The sequence below is a fragment of the Penaeus chinensis genome, chromosome 32 (genome assembly GCF_019202785.1).
Source record: "Penaeus chinensis breed Huanghai No. 1 chromosome 32, ASM1920278v2, whole genome shotgun sequence".
In the NCBI taxonomy this organism is placed as follows: domain Eukaryota; kingdom Metazoa; phylum Arthropoda; class Malacostraca; order Decapoda; family Penaeidae; genus Penaeus; species Penaeus chinensis.
The window spans coordinates 28,143,925-28,158,924 of NC_061850.1; the positions used below are offsets into that span (position 1 = coordinate 28,143,925).

The window sequence follows — 15,000 nt, forward strand, 5'->3', positions numbered from 1 at the left end:
CCAGAGCATGTACAAGGATTCCCGCCTGGCCGGCTGGCTCAGGCGCCGCAGGAACAAGGAGGCCAAGGGCATCTGACGTCAGCCGACTCTCGAGGAGGACTCGGAGTACCTATGAGCCGCCGCGCGCCACAGCCTCCACAGCATTCCTCGGGCGTCCCGGCCGGGCCGTCGGTCCCGGGGCTGCCGATGGCGGTGGCCCTCGTCCCGGGCCGCCGGTCCGCACGTCACCCAACTGTTGACTTCCAAGTCGCATGCCATAACTCTCAGCCATGTGTCCTTAAATATATATATATATATATATATATATATATATATATATATATATATATATATATATATACATGCTCATACTCATTAACACAGATGCTGTTATAATATTGCAAATAGGCTTGATTCGTCAGTAATGTTCACTTGCAGCTTTATGTACATATGTGTCTCTAACATGCTACAGCTCTGTCCTGTTATATAACTACTGCGAGTTATACTACAGGATTCAAAAGGTTTGCTCTCGAGACGAGGTCCATTAGTCACGCCAGTATACAAGGGGAAAAGGGGGTCTTCAAATGAATCTCGTCCTTACGAACCCCGTATACAACGGCGGTAGTGGATGGCCGAGTCGTAAAATGCTGTTACAGAAGACTGGACTAGCAACACAGATTCCCTTTTTTTGAGGAATGTCGTGGAGTTTGCTGAAGGAAGGAGTGTGACGCCGCGTGCGTGTGCTGCCGAAGGAGGGAGAAAACGTCGCTTTCGTTTTGTCTTTTGTTTTTGGCGCGTTTTTTATGCTATTCAAAATGGCTCTTTGTCGGTTATATTTTTTGTGCGACATATGTTTTGGGATACGCTTTTTGAAAGATTTTTCTATGATTATTATGATCACTTTTCTTGTCTAAATTTGATGTATTCGTGTGTGCTGTGTAAGACATGAAATATTCTTACATGATGATGTCTGTAGAAAAATATATATTTGGTGTTCTTAAAGATATATAAGTTTATATATAATAGTGACAGTGACAATCGATGGATCTTTTCTAAGTTTTACAAAGGAACTTTTTAAAAGGTACTACGTTTTTCAGACGAAGGATAATTTTTACGTCGCAGAAAAATGATTTTATCGATTTGAAACTCTGAAGAAAACGGACAGTGAAAAAAATAGATCGGCGTTCTATGGAAAAACAGAACACGAAATATTTTCTATAAGTCTTTTTTTTCTTTCTAAAGTTGGACCTTGCAGAATCCAAGAAACGATATAAAGAATAAGTTTAAGACAAAAAAAAATGGCTCTGTGGGGTCATCTTACACTGCAGAAAATGGTGCTGAAGGAGATTTATACGAAATAATTTGCTTTGCGGTTCAGTGTTGTTTTTTATATATAGAGAGAGATACATATAAATATTTTTTTAAGTGAGCTTCTTGCCATGAATGCATCTCGAGCTTGTATGCCCTTTCAACCTAAATCAAATATAGGTTATTGAGGGTAAGGGGGGGGGGGGATCATAACATTCCCTTATATAAAATGTGTTTGTAAACCTTCGTACAAGTTGTTGTACCGAAGAAATAAGGAAATCCATTAGCAAGTTGAGACCAAGTTATGTATTGACTTATATGCGTATTTTTTTTTTCATTATAATTATCTCATTATTTTCTGACACCCTCCCATTACCTGTTTTATCATTTATTCTCTCCCATCTCCCCCTTTGGTTTCACTTTGTTCTTATTATTTCTCTTTATACATATATAGAATTCCATCCATTTCATTAGTGTGAATACTGACTTAGTCCGATATATGTGTTGCCATATGAATCAGGTATAAAGGAACGGAATATATGGAGAGAAAAAAACTTTGACGTTGATTAACAAAAGCAAATCTACGTCACTGTCTATCCATCATAGGCCGATATCCTATCTATCTGACAAAACCATCGTGTATATTTAAGATTTATTACTAAAGATATAATCAAAAAGATATATAATTGATTCGTGGATTTTTTAAAAGAAAGGATATATATAAGAATAAGAAGATACGTATTATAGATTTGTTTTTTTTATATCATTCACTCCATAGGGTCTGTGTTCGTGTTAAGGTAATTTGAATAGCCTCTGATTCTTATAAGATCAATGAAAGGTGAAAGAATCGTGTTGTTTTGGATAGTTCTTGCAATGTTATTTGATGAGATGATCAGATATGTGCAATTGATTATAGAGGGTGCTAGCAATGGTTGATGTTGACATATTGAATGATATTCAGATGTTTTGGTTTGCAAAATGACATGGGGATGTACCAGGTATTAATAATAAGTTGGTTGGTGATTTTTGAAGATTTTTTTTCTTTGAAAGACGGATGAAGATGAGATAGATTTTGACGAGGCGGTAAATAAACAAATAAAAAGGATGTAGACAGAAAAAAAAAACATGATGAGAGAGAGAAAGAGAAAGAAAAAGAGTGGAAGGGGATAAAACAACAGAGAAAAAGAAAAAGAGAGAGAGAGAGAGAGAGAGAGAGAGAGAGAGAAGAAGAAGAAGGAGGAGAAGAAAAGCATCAAAGACTCATAACACAATAAAGTTAACGAAATAAGCAAGGGCTATAGCCTGCAACCCAAACACAGACCTGCTCAACAATACCACGTGCTAACAACCGTGTCTGAATCTGTATATTATCTATATTTTTTTCGCAACAGCTATGGTGTCCTCGCATTGTGTTTTCAAACCCATTGTAATTGCATAACACACTAAGTTTTTACATGTTCATTTGCTGTCTCAATGCCAAAAGCGGAATACATTGTAAATAATCATAATAAATATCTTAACTATATTTGTTTTTTTCAATTATTGTTAGTCCTTAGTCACTCACTTCCCTATATATCTATCACTTTTTTCTCCATTCATAGGACTATTAATATGTTCATTACATTTGGAAAACGAAGCTTTTTTTTTAGTACAACTATCCAAATATAAGATTATTGTCCTATCACAATGAACAAATACATTTAAAATTTGGTTTACTCAAGCATACGAAAGATTACTTTGGAGAAAAAAAAACATCAGTCCAAAAATATCACTGGATTATAACATATATTTAAATTTGATATAAGCACATGCCTTTTTTTATTAAAACTATGTTCAAATTTTCAGCCTTATGTTGCTGGGAATGTTTTAAAATTGAGCAAACATCTGCAATAAAGAATTAGTTAAAAAATTTCAATTTTTCAGTGCTGGATACGAAGCAGTATTTTGTGCTCAATAAACAAATATGTTTAAAGAACTATATACATTACATATAATCAGTTATATCAATCTGCAATGAGTAATATGATAAATTATAAATCTGTGAAGAACGTTGTTATGGGTATCTTATTCCTACAACAAATCGGGATTTTCAGTGTCTATTTGAGATACTGATAGTGACAATGAGAATCATGACAATGATTTTAAAGCCAGTTAAGTACATGTTATGAATGACTGTACATACACAAGTTTGTATGTGTGTGTGTGTGTGTGTGTGTGTGTATACATATATATATACATACATACATACATACATACATATATATATATATATATATATAATATATATATATATATATATATATATATATATATATATATATATATATATATATATATGTACATACACACACACGTGTATGTCTCATATATTGTATCATACCTCTTAATCATATACACCTAAAAACGCGCACATCTATCTATCTATCCATATATATATATATATATATATATATATATATATATATATATATATATATATATATATGTATATTTACACACACATATACATGTATATGGATATATGTGTGCGTGTGTGTGGGTGCTTCTGGTTACGATTTTCTTGTTGCTTCCTTCCTTCCTTCATAAAAGTCTTGTATAAGCTTCACTAGTTCAAATGGATCATGAATTGTTACTGTTTGCATTATTAATTTTACTCTAACATTATAATGTCTAGCTGTGCAATTAGGCCATGTTCACCACATCAGAGGGTTGGCCAACACAAGATGGCCTCGGATCATGAACCTCAGCGAACCCTTTGCCCTTGGCAGTATTCTTCTTAGTTCCTCCAGGACTGACTGTCCACAATTAGGCTGATCTGTTCGGCCTCATCAAGTGTCCAGATTGGAACATCCCTCATCTTTCCTGTCACCGACACCGTCACTGAGAACTCTAGCCCCACCTCCCTTATCATTGGTTCTCACTTAAGATTATATTTCGTAGTTATATCTGAACCACCACTTTCTACAATGTAAAAGCCATTCTCTACTTTCAATTCAACCATGCATCCCATCACCCCAACCTTCTGCCCTTATCTCATCTTAACTCACATCGATCTAGACATTCAGTTCAGCAAATCCTAATTAACTTGCATTGTGTCTCCTACTATCGACAATAGACATCTCACAGTATTCGTATTCAAACCTTACTGCAATTATAAGCACTACATCCACCATACAGACCCAATTCTTGTAACGTCCCTTCCATTTAGATGTGGAGATGACAACAAGAAAGAAATTACGTCTCCTGTTTGAGCCGTAGATGACAGGGAGACAGGTTGTATGTATATGTCAGTGAGGCCACAATTTCACACATCCTGAGCTAAATGCTGCTCCGAGATAGATGGTCTGGGACCACTGGGTACCAATGCAAATAGTTAATGGTCAATGCTTTGAATCAATAAATGTGCTAGACATCAAAGGCCATACAGCAATGTGGTAAGGCATTGTAGTGAAAGGTGTTCTTTAGAACATGATGACTTAGATTTCAAGTCATAGTATTAAAAGATAGTATGGTAATGAAAGGGGTGGAAAGAAGGCGAGTAAATGGGGTAGGATAGGGGGTGATAGAAGGGGTTAAGGACAAAGGGTGAGTAGACCAAATGGAGGGTATTTATGCATCTGAGGAAGGAGAATACGTTGTTAATTGAAAAGGTAGGGGATCCCATGAGGATGTCCAGCAGGTTGGGGGGTCTGGGAAGAGAGGACAAGTAAGGAAAAGCGAGGGTACGGGCTTCAGTAAAGAAAGAGCAGGATAGTAGGATATGTGGGACTGAAAGAGGAACATTGCACAAGCAGCATTGAGGTGGGTTGGGGGGTGACATGAGGTATGAATGTGTGAGACAGGGGTGACCTATTTGTAAGAGGCAAGCGTAGTTTCCCCGACATCTCTTCTGGTGGTATGGTGCTAGCCGAAAAGAGATGGAACGTTTTATGGTTTGTAGTTTATGGATGGTAAGACTTGACCAGAAAGATGACCAATAATTATAGGGGAACATTTTTAAGTGGGAACAGTAGTTAGAGGCTGGAATGTGTGAAAAACAGGGTTGGTGGGTTGTGGACAAGGCGGCAGATCATGCCAAGATATTTTCTTTTTCATTGCCTGGGAACCCGACATGGATTGCACTTAGTGTATTCCTTTGTAGATGTTATGTTCAACATTTAATGCAGAATGTCTAGGGATGGACGATACCTATTAAATTTAACTGAAAGTAAAATGAATTTATTTTTAACAGTAAAACAAATATCTGTTCTACATTATCCAATATACTCTGTTAATAATTTTGTGTAGTAATGTAAAAGGGCAACAGAAAACATAATATTTACTTATATTTATTGAGCACATTTATAGTCACAATCAAATCTGTTAAATGAAGCATCAACAGAGGATGCTTTCATGGTCATCCAGGATACATAAGTTTAAATTATCAAACCAATTATAAAATGAACGAAAAAATATGCTTGGTGTGACTACTCATGTTTATTCTTTTAATAGCTTATACAGTAGGCCACTTACAGATATGTCATCTTTACATTATCTTAAAACTTTAGGGCACAATTACTAGCTTGTGAATCAACATGCAAAGTGCTGCTACAACTTTCTCAAGCAATAATTAAGAAATGTGGATATTTCGACACAGCCATTTTGTGAATAACCGTTAATGAAAACACTGCTCAACCAGCTAAGCCTACCCTGCAGATTTAAGTACTTATCATAGGGTACTTTGCATCTTAAAGCCAAACTGGTGATATGACAATTATGCACAGAGAATAGATGATTACATCACAAGTCCAAAAACTGATTACATAAATCACTATATATGCAATTAACATATAGGTGTCTCAAGGATCTGATTTCTTTCAAAAAGTGGCCTGACTGTACGCAGCTTCTCCAGCACCCTGTCTTAGCCAGGAGGCCAGGACATCTGGCGACCTCCGAGTATGTGGAGGTGGAGGTGGTACACAGACTGAGCCCCATCTTTTCCATTGTTGATCACTGAAAGAGAGAAAAAAAGAGAAATTACTTGAAATGAATAAACAGTATCACTATCACTCAAAAATTACCATTGTTTGTGAAAGCTCATTAACATTTATTGCTTGTGAAGACCCAAAACATTTTTCTATCAATGACAAGCTCCATTGCAAATTTGTAATTACTGTCTGCCTAGAGTGCTTCAGGTCATATTGTGTAGTCAATTTAATAGACTGGCTCAAGTAACAACCCTCTAAAACTGTTAATTGTACAATAACCAAACAAATTTCAGAATTTAATTGCCAAATTATCATGAAGATTAGCTACATAATATTTGACTGATATATACATTTGCCAATTGCTCATAGAACATATTACAAAATAACCCAGGCATTTACACTTACCAATCCTAAAACCATTGTCAAGTTTCTCTTGAGCAGCTACTTTGTTTGCAGTAAGCAGAAGATGACCAAGAAGCTGGAAAAAATAATCAAATTAAATTCTTACCCCTAGGAAAAAAAAAAAAAAAAAAAAAAAAAGGTTAACAAAGGTCAAAGAGAGACAATTAAACTAAAGCCATAGGAACAAACAATTAAATCTTATCACTGTTGAAGATTACAACTCTCTTTACATACACATACATGAGCATATACATACATATACATGTTCTTATTATGAACATGAGATAAGGGTTCAGACTTTCTATTTGAAATTCAACTGTTTACCTTTGTGATTAAACTTTATCTAGCTTCATTACTTAATAATCATCATCATGTCAACCGTTTTCTATGAATTAAATTCTGAGTCTGATTCACTTCTATTCCCGAGAGCCATCTACTGTAAAGTGTTTAATGTCTAAACCAAACACTGACTATGACCACCTGAATCAGACAACCATAAAACATTTCTTACAGAATTATCCTCTTCTGTAGCATCACTCAGCATCGCCAGCCTCTTCTTGGGAATCACAAGGATATGTGTTGGTGCCTGAGGCGAGATATCACGGAAGGCCAGGCACTTATCATCCTCGTATACAATTTCGGCTGGGATGGACTTGTCAATGATCTTGTCGAAGATGGTGGGCTGGTGTTTGCTCGCGGAGGATGCAGCCTTAGCAGCTGCCACCTCGTCACTCATGTTGCGTACCTGAGAAAACAAAAAGAAATTAGTACTTATTTCTAGATAAGTATTGACCATTCTGGGAGCATCAACCGAGGTGAATACCTATATAACAATAGTATTACAACTTGTTTCCACAGTAACTTTCTGAATAAGATACCAAAAAGTGCAAGTCACATTATGAAAAAAGGGGGAGGGGATGATCTAGGCCACTTTCTAGATATTATGAAAAACAACATAGGTTTGCCTTGAAGAATGAGCAAAAATGGAGAAAAAAAATTATATTGATGGCGACATGCCTATCAACCTTTCACAGGCAAACGAACAGAAAAAAATATAATGATAAAATGAAAAACTTCTTTGCTTTGAATCTGTTTGTTTTTTGTACATTCTCACACAATTACACCCAACTAAAATAGAGTTCAAAATATATAACCTATATACAGTACATCATAGATAAATATCACAATGTAGCTATATATAGTTTACTTTTATTTTGATTTTAGGCAGGGATAAATGAAGTGTGGTAGACAGTATATACGCTCCTACTCCCTCTATCGTATAGATTTGGATGTTAGGGTAGGATAACATTAATCCCTTTGGAAAACTCATCCAAGATACTTTGCAAATAACAATAAGGAAGCGTAGGGAAATACACAAATATTTATAATAGTTTTGTTTAAAATACTGATCTTGATATTTTTACTATTTTAGCTGAAAATGAGAACTATGATCACGAAGTAAACTGACATTACAAATAATTGATGGGGATGTTATCACAAGGGATCAATTTCCACTTTGCAGAACATGTTTGCATCAGAGAAGGGTAAACACCACACCCTTGCTATCTCATCCAGCATTGTGTCACTCAAGACTAAGGAGATTTTTGGTCCTACGCATCTGTACCATTCTACGTTTAATACCAACAAATTGTAGCAATAACAGACAGCAGAATCAATAATCAAGTATAATAAGGACATTCAAAACCTCCCATAACATGCACAGTTAGTTACCACTGAGAATGTTACGAGGAAACATTTACCACAGGGAACCTCCAATTCAACTGGGTAGTGATGTCACTCACAAAGCCTATCTGGGCTCTCTCCTGCCATCAAGATATGACAAGAGATTTTGCAGCAGCCTCACCATAAGGTAGGTTTAAGGGAGAGCAGCCCCTAACAATAATAAATATACACAAATACTGCATAACCTAACCCTGCCATTTCCCAATAAGGATTCATGCCCTCCCAATCTAGGCCTCATACCCATCCTAACTATCCAGTCTTGTATTGTCGATACTGTTACAAGCCACCCAAGTCTTCCATCAATGCCCAGGAGACACAAGTAGGAATCTGTCAGCAATTGAAGGATTTTGAGACTCAGATTGATTCTAGAAAGTTACCTGATCTTGTGAGAATCTATAATTAAAGAATGTTGTTCTTTTTTGTGAAGCACAGCAATCACTTGACAATAGAAATATACTGAATGAATGGTAAAATACTCTTCTGTGCGTATACTATGAAGACCTGAAAATGAAATCCAGGTGGATTTCGAAATTACAGTCTCATTTTCAATAAATCTATTTTTTGTATCATATGCTTTTTTTTTCTACCACAAGAATATATTAATTGTCTGAAGTAGATTTAGATGCAACCAATGTACTTACAAAAATTAAATGTCTACAGAGAAAATGTTCCAGGACTATCTGTTATCTTAGAGCAAACAAAATCTAAAAATCTGGGTTTCACTTTTGGATCCGACATCCAGCCAAATCGTTTTATCCCCATTAATACAAACAGTACTTGCAACAGGAACTAACAACGTAAGGAAAACACTACTTTATTCATTCAAATTCTTGTAAGGTCATTAGGTAATGTTTAATAATAATTTTTCCAATAAGTAGTTCACTTTTAACAGACTTAAAAACCATAAGTATTAACAGTCCCAGAAAAAAAATAATAATAAATAAAAAAAACCATTCCATCCTCTCTCGTGAATTTTTTAAACAGCGTTTTAACGGATAATTTCAAGAGGGGGGGGGGGGGCTGGTAGAAAAGCCAACGAATATAACCAAAAACAAGCATTTAAATACTACACTACAAACGAAATTCTAAATCAAGTACAATACTGATAACTCATTACTGCGATAAGTCTCCTAGTTTTGCATTACTGAAGCTGAAATACACGAAAAAACTACACCAGCTAAATTTGATGGGTTTTAAAACGTGATTTTTTTCTAGGAATTTACCTGAAAATATCCATAGAAGTAACCTTTTATGGTCATTTCAATAAAAAATCAATAAGATTTGCAATTAACATAGGCCTTCATCTACCATTTACTCTTACTATCAAAGAACCTACAGTGACTCCAATATAGAAAGTACATTTTACTATAAGATTAAAAATGGGAAAATATGTTGCTCAATTGCAACTTTCAAATGTCAGTCACTGAAATAACTATTTTTACCATTATTACGTGGTTGGTGTCAACATATTCAGCATGTTTTCTACACTCTATGACAGAAAAAAGTACTTTGCAAACATCTAACGTATAAGAATTATCCGGAAATTGCTTTTTATTTCTTCTTTTGCATAAGAATTATACGGAAATTGTTTTTGTTTTTGTTTTACCGGCACGTGCTTCCTTCTGCAATACGTCAAATATCGTCTGCAACATGCCACGTGTGGTAAAATAAAATAATCCAAAGTACGTGTCATTAACAAAACAGTTTTTTTTAAATAAACAACAACCGATCTCTGCAATCTACTGTCTTTAAAACCATATGCAATTGCAGTCGACAGCCTCAGGTATTAATGGCATTTGCAATCCCGTGCAACACGCCCGCCGGCGCTCTCATTCTCTGCCAATTACTCCTTAAAGTGCAACAAAACGACAATAACTCTACACTCCCACTAAAGAGCTGACGTCCTTGAGTTCTCCGGCCCTCGCCTCGTCCCGTGACACTCCGCGGAAAGGGAAATAGAGGAGAGAGAAGAGGAGAGAGAGAGAGAGGGAAAAAGCTCACCGCCGAGAGGAAGCACACGGCGAAAAATAAACGACCTTGCATTCTCCAGGCTTAAATAAAGGGGGTCATGTGTGACCTTTATTAGCCTTCCTGGCCTACCTAGACGTCTTGAGATTTACCAAAGGCAGATGGGCGGGTGTGACAAGTCTCCTGCGCGAAGGGGCGAGGGTCAGCGGCAGGAGTCTGAGGGAGACTGAGCGTCGAAGGAAATTACTCGACGCGAGACAGGCCATCGCAGGGGGGGTTGGCGAGGAGGAGGGGAGAGGTGTGCGGGGCGCTGGGGGAGAGGGTGTGATGGGAGTTTAGTTTGGAGGATGAAAGATAGATGGCGCTGGGAGGCAAGGGGCCTTCGTCGGGCTGTTTACGTTGGTGACGTCATGGGATGGTTATAGGCGTGATGTCATTTGTTGCTGGTGTTTGTCACGGTACTTGGCCTTGGGTTTCTTATGGCACTGATGACGGTGTCTTTTCTTTGTGTTACTTTGGCACTGTATTGGTGGTGCCACCTATCTCTGTATTGGTACTGTTATTTCTGTCTGCAGTGATGACATCACTCCACATCAATGACGTCCTTTTCTCGCAACATTAGTGACGTCAGATGAGTAAGTTGCCTCGTGGTAAATTTTAAATTAATATATATAAAATAACTGGTATCTTATATTTGGGACAGTGCACTCAAAGGATAGGCCACATTTTACCATTTACTAATATATGTAAAAATTGAAGCGATCACCCAGATAAAACTTGGAAATGACAGCAAAATCCAATCGTTTTCCAGTTCTCCTTTAGTAGTTATAAACTATATCAATAGATGCCTCTGTAGTCAGTCTGAGCATCATGTTACATCCACAATATGAATGAACACTCTCCTGTCTTCCTTATATGGTCTTTAATCATAACGGCATGGCAAAGAGTTTCCATAGAAGGATCCTGTGTGGACAAGAGAGGATCAGAATGTCCATCGTCTTTCGTAAAAGAGGATCCGAGATGATAAAGGACTCTCGGAGACGATTTAAGGAACTGTCTTTTGTTTATAATAGAATCCAATCCCCTTGCCGCCGCAAGATTCACGACGCTTATGCCCCAGCTGGCTAGAATGTTGTTTTCCACAACTCCTGCGGTTTCCCTGTAATAGCCCTCCAAGGCCGTAGGATTTCTCTTAGCAGCGGCGGTCGCACACTGGCAGGTGAGTGCCATCGCTGGGGCGCCCACGATCACCAGACCGCCTGTTGTTAGTGCCAATGGTAGGAGGAAAGGCGTGTTAAGCCAAGCGGCTCCTGGCCCATCCCCCTTTTCCTTTTGCTTGGATAACCTTTAGTCTTTCCCGAGGACTTCCCAGAGGATCCTGTGACTCAGCGTCGGCCTTGAGGGCGACTCACTGACTCGAGGAGGCGGAAGCACACTCGGTTGGCCACCCCGTCAAGGCGCGCACGGTTCAGAAAGGCCTGTGATTGTGAATTGAGAGCTCGGTAGCCTTAGGTCCTATTCCTAGCAGTCTGCTGAAAGGAAAGTATGATCTTTTTTTTTCTTTTTTTTTTTGTATCTGAGGATTACTATTATTACTTTTATTTTTACTCTTTCATTACATTCAATTGCTGTGTTTTCTGTGTTGATTTGGATGTAAAGTGATTGTTGTGTAATTTTCAGTTCCACACAACCATAAGTTTTATTTTTCTTCTATAGTTTGAATATATTCAGATTTGTTCTTGCTATAGCTGATCAAGTATCAGTTTATTAAGGATTTATATTTTTGCATTACGTAATTGACAATGAAGGGGACCTCATGGAAAGGCTGGTTATGCAAAGGTTTACTCAAGATGGTATAATGATTCCCATGTGTAACAAACCATCGAGTTCCTCCCAAATTTTTGGCTTATTGTATATGCATTTTATTCGAGTAGGTTAAATCTAGACCAAAAAGATTTTCTGAGACATCAAAAAATTGTTAGTGATGTCACTGAAAGTTGGAAGACCTTCCTTGTGGTTTAGCATCAAAGAAGGAACCAGTCCTAGTGCTTTAAGGTGGAATTCTGTTAGCCTTTTGCTGAATACTGACAGGTGTGGAGGCCATGACAAATTCTTGACACTGTGCCACTGTCCAGTTGGCTTTGTGACAGAAGGTATCCAGTCAAAGGTCACAGCAATTACCTTGTAGGCTTAGATTGATTACAGTCAGTACTTATATGAGAAGAAAAAGCCAGTTTGAAGGATACACTCTATATATACATATACTTTGTAGATATGCTAGTTGCCTCTGTAGTTAAACTGCTTCATACCATTTTCTATAGGATTCTCTGTGGTTGCAGTAACCTCTCAAAAATATGTCTGAAATATCTGTTATTGATGTAGATTTCAGATCTGATACAGTAAGGAATAGTGAAGAAAATCAGATTAGTTTGTATGTGATGTACATTATATAAGTCTTTCAGCTTGACAATGTGTCATGTGCAATTTTTCAATGATTTATATTTTGTAAATTGTACTTTAGACATTTACTAGTGTGTGTCATTTCTGCAAATTTATTGATGGGATTAAAAATCTTTTGCCTGAATGCATTTCATGAGGATAAGAATGTGGAACTGAAAATTACCCAGTCATGTAATATCATAAGTAATAAAAATGAGAGATTATATAAAGATCATTTTACGATCATAGTCATGATAATGTTATAAATGTACCTTCAGTTATTATGTTTTGTTATTATTCTTACTTTGTATATTAGATATTAACAAATATTAAAATGTAAAAATCATAACCAACATATAACACATAACCAACTGTTGCTTAACCAGAGGGTAGAGTTTTTTCTTTCTTTCTTTCTTTTTTTTCTTTTTTTTTTCTTTTTTCTTTTTTCTTCACCCATCATCTAGGGGGTTAACAGCTAGCTAATAGATCTCGTACCCATTCTCCATTTGAGTACATAAAGTACAAGGAATTACAAGAAGTACATATCATTTATTCTGTAGGAGAATGAGTAGGCAAATCAAGTTTTTTTTTTAATAAGAACTGGGTAAGATGCCAGTCAAGAAAGAAATGGGAGAATTGTAGAGGGATAATTGTGAAGAGAGCCTGCAATAATGGATAATCTTCAGTTGTTAGTTGCAGTGTCAAAGGAAAATGCATGATCTATATATTTCTCATGTTTTGTTTTATGAAAGGACATGAATTTCTGAAAATTAAAAAAAGATAAGATGTTTACATGACTTGCATTACTAATTTTAATATGGATGAAGAAGAATGCAAATTGGAAAATTTACTTATCAAGTTGATCACTTCAAAAGTTATATTTCATTTGCAAAAGACGGCCTTTAAATAGATAGTTTAGTATAACTAAAATCACTTAAGTATTCATTGCTGATTTGAACTGATTTATGGTTTTTATAGACCAGGATATTTTCCAGAAAAAAGGCCTGTATCTTTATTGCATTTAGGAATGTGAAAGTTTTTTAGTTTTGGGAATAAGTTTACACTAAAGAGTAGTAACAAGTTTTATAAGATTTTAAAATTTGTTTTATTATTAGGAGCTGTTATCAGGATAATTTTATTATGTAGACAGCTGGCACTTCAAGAAGTAAGACCCTCTTTGTCATAGTGCAACATTAAAATTATTAGGAAACTAAATTAAACTAACATTGTTATAACATTAAACTAAAAACTGTATATTATTTTAAAAAATGTCAAGCTGTAACAAGATTTTTTTCTATATTCTACTTCTGTTTTTTATTGAATGTAATGTTTGTAATAGCATAAGGTAGACTCTTTGCTTCTTCAGTGTATTATTGATATGTTTTATCAATTTCTTCAGCTAACAACCTTGGAGAAGCAAAGACTACCATCATTCATTATTCTTAAGGGAAGAAAATGTATGTATTGGTTAATCTTGATGCCACTCTGCCACATCCATTTCTCTTTAGTTTTTTTTTTTTTTGTGTGTTATTTGGTTTTCTTTGCCAGATGGTTCTAACTTGTAATGATTTTGAATGGATTTTGCATTTTACTGTATATTAGCAATGTTGTTGTCAGATATTCTTACATCATCAGTGGTTATAGGGAGCTAAGATCATGCAAGGGGTTTTTGATACTTGACAGGCACTCTGATGCTGGAATTGATGTCAGTGAGTAAAATGCCGTGGCTAGATGAATTGAGTAAGTGATGAATAGAAATAGCAGAACATGAGAACATTCTTGTAGATATTTTCTCTTTATGCGATATATATATGAAAATGTACTGGTTTTACTTGCACTTAACATCTGTGCTGTAGGCATGCAGCAAATGGAAAATGGCCTTAGTAGTATATTTGACAGAATAGAATCCAAGCCATTCACAAATACCTGTACCTTGTGTTGTAGTGATTGGTTGAGACTCTCCTTTGCCTGCTGTGCCTCTGGAATGGCTACTGCATCCTGGCAAGTGGCCCAGAGACAGCTATAGTCATCTGATCTTGGATGATGGTCATTGTACAGGATTTCTAGTTTCCACTCTTGAAGAGTTTATATTTTCAGCTTGTATTTTACACTGTCACTCTTGCTATCAGGACTTGTGTGTTGCTAATGGATTAAAGAAAAACGCGTGAAGGTTTCGTTGGTCACCTCTGCATGA

At 36.3% G+C, this 15,000-nt stretch overlaps 2 protein-coding genes and 1 pseudogene across 8 annotated transcripts in view; 2 read left to right on the forward strand and 1 right to left on the reverse strand.

Moving 5' to 3' along the window:
- Positions 1 to 2,812, forward strand: part of LOC125042371 — a 12,030-nt pseudogene extending 9,218 nt beyond the window's left edge.
- A 2,790-nt stretch (positions 2,813 to 5,602) lies between these two features.
- On the reverse strand, positions 5,603 to 10,670 carry LOC125042729 (uncharacterized HIT-like protein Synpcc7942_1390). 4 transcript variants are annotated; one of them, XM_047638565.1, is made up of 4 exons: positions 10,520 to 10,670; positions 7,168 to 7,401; positions 6,660 to 6,732; positions 5,603 to 6,279 (listed from the first exon to the last, which is right to left on the reverse strand). In XM_047638565.1, the coding sequence occupies exons 1-4, from the start codon at positions 10,631 to 10,633 to the stop codon at positions 6,188 to 6,190; spliced, it is 513 nt and encodes a 170-aa protein (XP_047494521.1). In that variant the 5' UTR covers positions 10,634 to 10,670; the 3' UTR covers positions 5,603 to 6,187. The 4 variants fall into 4 exon arrangements, with proteins under 4 accessions (XP_047494521.1, XP_047494523.1, XP_047494525.1 ...); XM_047638567.1 differs by having other exon boundaries at positions 10,500 to 10,632; XM_047638569.1 differs by having other exon boundaries at positions 10,477 to 10,577.
- Positions 10,671 to 11,330: 660 nt separating this feature from the next.
- The window catches only part of LOC125042406 (anoctamin-1-like), a 52,068-nt gene continuing 48,398 nt past the window's right edge, over positions 11,331 to 15,000 (forward strand). For 3 of the 4 annotated variants that reach the window (XM_047638034.1, XM_047638035.1, XM_047638036.1), the window contains exon 1: positions 11,331 to 11,586. The gene's annotated coding sequence lies outside the window, so the exon portion shown is untranslated. Of the gene's footprint in view, positions 11,587 to 11,652; positions 11,911 to 15,000 lie in introns of those variants that run through there. The other variant, XM_047638037.1, reaches the window with a different exon arrangement.